The 7,867-nt window shown below is 46.0% G+C and overlaps 1 protein-coding gene across 1 annotated transcript in view; it reads left to right on the top strand.

Annotated features, from left to right (window-relative positions):
• The window catches only part of LOC109305327 (uricase-like), a 42,305-nt gene that overhangs the window by 5,355 nt on the left and 29,083 nt on the right, over positions 1-7,867 (top strand). Inside the window, exons 3-4 of the mRNA XM_019528330.1 lie at positions 3,753-3,869; positions 3,992-4,070. Of these exons, the coding sequence (XP_019383875.1) occupies positions 3,753-3,869; positions 3,992-4,070 (196 nt within the window). The remainder of the gene's footprint in view (positions 1-3,752; positions 3,870-3,991; positions 4,071-7,867) is intronic.

Raw genomic sequence — 7,867 nt, 5'->3', positions numbered from 1 at the left:
CAGAGGATTGGAAAAGGGCCAGTGTAGTGCCCCTCTTTAAAGAAGGCAAGGAGGAGGACCTGGAGAACTACAGGTTGCTTAGCCTCACCTTAATACTTGGGAAGTTACTGGAGCATATGGATCTCTTTGTCATTTGAACTGGGGTCAACTGTTCACATGGCTCCATCGCACGCTCTACCCTGGCTTGACAGTGCCTGTTGGCCCCCTTCGCTTCACTTCTACTGCTTTATTACATGAATTCTGTTTTCCATCTTTCTTGCGGTCATCAAGATACTCATCTGTGACTGTCTGCCACATGGCATCGGCATTGAGTACAGGATGGATGGAAACCTGTTCAATGTCTCCCGCTTCTGTTCCAAAACCAAAGGTTCTCTGGCTTTGACCATGGAACTTCAGTATGCTGAGACTGTGCTGTCATTGCACATCTGGAGGAGGACCTACAAACAACCCTCAACTGCTTCTCTCAAGCATACCAGTTAAGGGATTAACCCTTAACATCAGAAAAACAAAGGTGCTTTGCCAGCCTGCTTTGGGCTAATCAACTCTCCCTGTCCTCACTGATGGACAGGAGCTGGAGACTGCTGAACACTTTGCATACCTTGGCAGCCATCTCTCAAAGAAGGCCAACATTGAGGAGGAGAACCAGTATAGGATCCAATGTGCCAACTCTGCCTTCAGAAGACTATCATCATGTGTTCAATGATCATGACATCAGGACTTGAACAGAGATCCTACTATATAAGGCTGTGGTAATCCCAGCTCTTCTCTATGGCTATGAAGCTTGAGTGACATTGGGCTATGAAGCTTGGGCTACAGCTAACAGAACAAAGTTCAGTGTGGACAGATGCAAGGTGCTATACCTTGGGAGGAACAGTCAAAAACATAAATACAAAATGGGGGACATATGGCTGGATGCAAACTCTATGGAAAAGGACTTAGGAGTCTTAGTAGACCACAGACTCAACATGAGTTGGCAGTGTGATGCAGGCATACAAAAGATGAATGTATTTTGGGCTGCATCGATAGAAGCCGCAGGTGCAAGACATGGGAGGTGACAGTGCCTCTTTTCTCACACTGGTTAGGCCTCATCTGGAGTACTGTGTGCAGTTCTGGGCTCCACATGTTAAAAAGGATGAGGAGAAGCTAGAGAGGGTCCAGAGGTGGGTGACAAAGATAATCAAGTGCTTGGAAGGCAAGTCATATAAGAAGAGGAGCTAGGCATGTTCAGCTGCACAAAAGATGCTTATGAGGGGACATGATAACAGTCTTTAAATACTTGGAGGGCTGCCACAAAGAAGAAGGAAAACACTTTTTGTCCCTTGCTGCAGAGACCAATGGCTTGAAGTTGCAGAAAAGTAAATTTAGATTGGATATCTGAAAAAAACTTTTTCACTGTGAGAATAATGAGGCAGGGGAATAGACTGCTCAGGGAAATTGTGAACTCTCCATCACTGGAGGTGTTCAAGAATAGGCTGGACAGCCAATGGCCAGGGAAGATCTAGGCATAGCTATGCTTATATTCTACCATGGATATTTTCCATACCTCTTGGCTTTGCTGGTTGCTTTCCCCAGCCCCTTTTTTCCTGCTATATGTGCCAGGGGGTTTTTAAGCCTCCCCAGAGACATTGGGTATTGGCTGACATTGGTTTGCCAATTCTCCTGCTAGGAGCAAGGCCAAAGGTTCCTGCCTAGAGGGTCTTGCCCCTCTGCTCAGGGTCATAAGTATCACCATATTTGGGGTCAGGAAGGAATTTTACCCCATGGTCAGATTGGCATGGACCGTGGGTGTTTTTGCCTTCTTCTGTAGCAGGGTGTATGGCCCTCTACCTAGGATCTGGTTTCATATTTGTCTTCAGCTTTGTTTTAGTAGAATAGAAGTACATTCTTTGTTAAAAACATTTACCTCCTATGTATTGCTTTTCATCCACAGACTTCAAAGTACCCCATGGTATTAGCAATAAAGACTTAGGATTCTGGACTAGCCAGATAATACCAGATAAGTGGTATTATCTCCCTCTAGTTTCATCAATGATTCTTTTAATCTCTTAATTCTGACTAGTTTAAGAATACCACACTGGATGCATCTACATGTGCACTTAATGTGCATGAATAAATTCCAGAGCGTGTTGCTCCCAAGCACACTGTTTGAATTTGCTCCTGGGAGCAAACAACAATTCATGCACAGCACATGGAGCCCAGTCAGAGCAGGCCTGGGCTGGCAGGAGACTCAGGGGCTCAGCCTACCAGCCCAGGGCTGCTCTGACCAGGCTCCATGAGCTGAGGTGGGGGAAGAGGGCTGGCTGAGGCACAAGTGTGCCTCAGCACAGGGGCTGCTCATGCTTCAGTCCACAGCACGTGGAGCCCAGTTGGAGCAGTCTTAGGCTGACAGGCTGATTCGTAGGATCCCTGCCAGCCTGAGCTGCTCCAGCTGGGTTTTGTGTGCTATAGCGGGCCTGGCTGGGCCATGAGTGTGCTTCATTGTAGGGGCTACATGCTGGCTAGCCCCATGCTAAAGCACCCTCATTCCCCAGCCAGCCCTATCACTGTTTACACATGTGCTGCAGCGCAAGAAACAACACCACCACAAGGTAGTACTTCTGCGTAGCTGGACTACCCTGTGGCAGCATGTATTAGTCTACTGTGACCTAATAGGGTTGCATGTGTAGACAGTGATATTTTACTGCAGAACTCATTAATCAGCTCTGCAGTAAATGCCTCATAAAGACATGCCCACTGCAGTCCCATTAATGAAACCCAGTCTTTTGCCTTTACTGTTCTTCAATTAAATCATGTCATTCACCAGGAGATTTTTGACATGATAGCTTCTAAGAGTCAAACTTCAGTAGTGGCTTTTCAACCCAATGACCCCAGCTCGCCCTATTATTTTCATGGAGTAGGTGCTACTGGATCTAAAGGAAAAGGAATTTTTGTTAACTGTGACTCAGTACCTACCTTCACAGTGTACAGTGTGTGATAACAAAGCATCTGAGTTTTCCATTCACCACAGAAAAATGCAGATTTTCTCCTTTTAAAGGAGAAAAATGTAGGAAATGGCAGGTTGCCCTTGTAGGCTGTCAGAGTTCCAATGGGCAGGGCAGGATGCGGGCTGCCCATTGTGGTCTTGGCACTCCCCGCCCTGCTGCCTTCCTTCTGGGGCCTCTGCAGCCCAGCAGGCGAGACCCAGCATAGCAGGGCAGGGAAGCCTTTTGGAACTACTAAAGCACAGCTCAGTACAGATAGTTACTGCACCGTGCGCATGGCAGACAGATTTCACTGTTACATCGCTGTGGTGGCATACTATACCCAGGGCGCATGCCGCTATGGTGATGTTCCTGGCAATCATGTGTAGGGCAATGTGTAGACATGTCTGACAGCATTAAAATGATAAATACATCAATAAAACATTATGTTTAATGGATACCTATATATATATAGTGGCATTTCATTTTAATTGTGGAAAAACATGGATTTTAGGGTTTTATTAATCAGAGAATTGCAGTGTTTTCTGTTTTTTAGAAGTCAGAGAATCTGTGATTTTTGAACAGAGAAAACTAGGATCCCTGATGATAACCAAGCAGTTTAAATGTTTTAGGCTGTGTACATCCTGAATTAAATAAAAACCCTATTGTCTACAAATGTGTTTTACAATTGTTTAATTAACAATTGTATAATTAAGTATTAAACAAGATAAACTGTGTATGTTTGCATAAATTGGTAATTGGTGCTCCCTAATATCTTATTTATCTTCTTAGGTCCAAGTTATAGAAGAGTTTGCCCTGGATATTTGTAATCACTTCATCTCCTCATTTTGCCATGTGCTGTATGCCAAAGTCTTTATTCAAGAGTCGCCATGGCACCGTCTACACCAGGTATAAAAAAATGCCAGCACAATAATTTTATTTATTCTTGATGTTCTTATTTAGATCGCTTTTTAAGTTAAACCACAATTATTCATGATGATTTTACTTACAACTCTGCTCTAAATTTGTAGGACTGTGTTCCCCATGCCCATTCATTTATCTTTGCACCTGAAGGAATTCGTTTTTGTGAAGTTGAACTGTGTCGGAATGGTGAGAAAAACATCTTTAATTTTCCTACAAATGTATTCTTTCTTTGTTAATGTCTTTCTTGACTAAGAACGGAGACAGATTTAGAGATAATTGCAGTGATCAAAAGGTCCCCAGAACTATAAAATAAAGAAAGGAATACACTCAACACTTCTTAATATATGTCCACTGCTGCAGGCCTTGTTCCCGTGAGTCACAAGATTACTCTCAACTAATGCAGCATCCAGCTTTAGATTATTATTATTTTACTAAATGCATAGACTCTATTCTACCTATTAGGCAAGTTGGGTATATGCAGTATGGAACATAGTAGTTCTGTTCTATTCTGCTTGCGTCCCTATAAAAACAGTTATTGCAAAAGCTGGGTGGGTTATCCTCCTCCTCCTCAATGCTATTTTGTGACTCAGACTTAAGGATAAGGAGACAATGGTGTATCTACACATGTGTTAGTGTGCTTTTGTTAATGCACATTAAGTCTACTACCTCCGGGTGCCTATACATGAGCTGGGAGGCTGCTCCAAAGTACTGTATTTACAGTGTGTCAGAGCAGACTCAATTAATTGAGTCTTCTGGAGTGTGATAATTACTGCGCCCCAGCCAGCCTCCATGCCCCATGCATCAGCGTCCCTGTGCTTCAACATGGCAGTGGGGGCACTTTAACTAAAGCTTGTTTGATGAGCTTGTGAGGTAGTAGGAAAATGTGTATTAGCCTGTCTTAATGTGGATTAACAAAAGATTACGGGGCATTTATACACGTACCTTTGTTTGCTCCAGCGCACCAGAAATCCAGTGCATTGTAGCAGACTCAATTAATTGAGTCTGTGGACACGCAACCTGATGTGCCTGGAGCTGCATCACACGCATTTGTATCAACAGCGAAGTTTGCATCGCATTGGTGTGTAGAAAATGGCAGCAAAATGCTTTTTAACTAAAACACCTTCAAAGCATTTTAATTCAAAAGTGGGCTGCTGTCATTTTTTCAGTGCTGATGTGCATTTTGCCATTTATACAAATGCATGCACCGTAGCACCAGGTGTTTTCAGAAGTGCCTGGCACTGCGGCACATGTGTATACAAATGCCCATGGTTTTTAACTGACACTTATTTTGCATTAGCCCATTTTAAAGCACATTAGCTAAATAGCACTTTTTTAGTGATGCTTTAGTGTGCATTAAAATAGGCTAATGCACGTTAAAGCACACGTGTAGACATACGCAGTGTGTTACAAAAATAGATGCAGTGAATGGGGTAGAATAAAATCACACTTAGGTACTTCATAGTTTCATAGCAGGTAGGGTCTGAAGGGACCTGAGCAGATCATCAAGTCTGACCTCCTGCCAGGGGCAGGAAAGAATGGTGGGGTCAAATGACCCCGGCTAGGTGATTATCTAGCCTCCTTCTGAAGACCCACAGGGTAGGGGTGAGCTCCACTTCCCTTGGAAGTTCGTTCCAGATCCTAGCCACCCTGACAGTGAAGTAGTGCCTCCTGATATCTAGCCTGAATCTACTTTTGGTCAACTTATGGACGTTATTCCTCGTTACTTCCAGTACTGCTTGGGGGAACAGGGACTCTCCCATAGCCTGCTGGCCCTCCTTGGCCAGCTTGTAGATGGCCACCAGATCCCCCCTCATCCTTCTCTTGTGAGGTACCATAGCCTCTGCTCATAGGGCCTGCCTTGCTGCCCCCTGATCAGGTGAGTGGCCCTCCTCTGGACCTTTTGATGCTGTCCACATCTCTCCTGAAGTGCGGCACCCAGAACTGGATGCAGTACTCAAGCTGCAGCCTGACTAGTGTCACATAGAGGGGGAGGATCACCTCCTTGAACCTACTCGTGATGCATCTGTGGACGCATGACAAGGTTCAGTTAGCCTGCCTGACCGTGTCCCCACATTGGCGGCCCATGTTCATTTTGGAATCAATAATGACTCCAAGATCCTTTTCTGCCTCTGCATTGACAAGAAGGGAGTTCCCCAGCATGTAGGTATGGTGCTGGTTCTTCCTCCCCAGGTGCAGTACATTGCACTTGTCAGTATTGAATCCCATCCTGTTCTTGTCCGCCCACCCCTGTAACCTGTCTAGATCTAGTTGCAGATCCATTTAGATGCCTGACAGGTAGGATAGTAGTAATTACAACCATTATGGACTAGATTCTAAGTACAAGGCACAGCTACTACAAATCCTTACAGGAGTTAAGAAAATGACCTGCTTAAATTTATGCAATTATTGCCTACAATTCGTCCATTTGCATTTCTCTAACAAGTGGTACATTTCAAAATACATACTGTTTAAGTCCAACTGCCTAGTTTGCACTAAGTCATGGATATGACTTAGTTTCATGTCTGAAAAGATGTAGTTTCAATAGTATCAGGCCAAACTCTCAAAGGAGTCTCAGCAACAGTAGTTGTATCTTTATGCAAGAAACTTTTTATATGAGAATGTTTAAATGTTGTGTGAAGTCTGCCACATTCTTTGCAAAACCAAAACCCCATTTGACTTCATTGCATGCTTTGGCGTGTTTGTGGGATGAAGACTTTAAGAGACTGTGTGCCATCAGGGACTGTGAGCAGGAGATAGACTCCTACTGCCAGGCCCTTCCTCCCCAGGAGACAGAGAGTAGTGCACAGTCTCCCTCCAGGACAAGGGAGGACTCGGGGACCTCCCTTACTATCTACCCCAGGGCTTGGACCAAGGTGGCGAAGGGCCCCAAGGCCCACTGGACCAAGGCCCCTGCCCTGCTGGAGCTCAGCAACAGGTATGAACCTCTTGCAGCTCAGCAGAGCCTGCTGTGTTGCCAGCTCCCACAGGCAACACAGACAATACTGTAGCTACCACCCCCACTCTCCCCAAGACCAAACTCAAAGTGTTTGTTGTGGGAGACTCCATCCTGAAGGGGACTGAGTGGGTAATCTGCCACCCTGACCCCTTAGTTTGGGAAGTCTGATGCTTCTTGGGAGCCAGAATCCAAGACACTGCAGAGAAAATCCCTAAACTCCTCCAGCCCACTGACCACTACCCTGTGCTCCTCATCCATGTGGGCACCAATGACACGGCTCAGAGCACTCCCAGCCAGGTCATGAGGTATTACAGGGATTTGGGTGCGGGGCTTAAAGGTCTGGGGGAGCAGGTGGTGTTTTCTTCGATCCTCCCAATCTTGGGCTATGGGCTGAGGAGGGAGAGGAGGATCCAGGTAGTCAACCAAAGACTGTGGCACTGGTGTCGTCGGGAAGGCTTTGGCTTCCATGACCATAGTCCACTCTTTGGAGAGACAGGCAGCAAGCTGCTGGGAAGGGACAGCCTCCACCTCTCTCCGCTGGGGAAGAGGCTGTTCTCAGCCAGACTGGCTGACCTGCTCCACTGGGCTTTAAACTAAGCGTGTCAGAGGATGGGGGGAATACCACCACTGCTGGCCCACTGAGCAACCCTTGCAAAAGCCAGCAGGCCAAGGCAATTAAGGGACCCTACTTCAGCCCCAGCCCTGGAACAAAATTTAGGCAAGGCAAGGGTCCCCAAGGGGACACTTGCGTGTCTAGACACAAATGCCAGGAGCTTGGGGAATAAACAGGAGAAACTTGTTCTGCTAAATGCAAATAACAATGATGTCATTGGGATAACGGAGACCAGGTGGGAATCCACCCATGACTGGGCCACAGGTATAGGTGGCTATACCCTGTACAGGAGGGATTGAGTGGTCAAAAGGGGCGGAGGCGTAGCTCTCCATGTCAAGGAAAGCTACGCGTCCCTGCAAGCTGACATTGGCACCCACGGTGGACAGCTTGAGACCCTCTGGGTTAAAATCCATG

Source organism: Gavialis gangeticus, unplaced genomic scaffold (genome assembly GCF_001723915.1).
Source record: "Gavialis gangeticus isolate Ggan-Ray unplaced genomic scaffold, GavGan_comp1, whole genome shotgun sequence".
Taxonomy (NCBI): Eukaryota; Metazoa; Chordata; order Crocodylia; family Gavialidae; genus Gavialis; species Gavialis gangeticus.
Note: the sequence above shows the minus strand (reverse complement) of the source record. Positions and strands in the feature narration are given on the sequence as shown.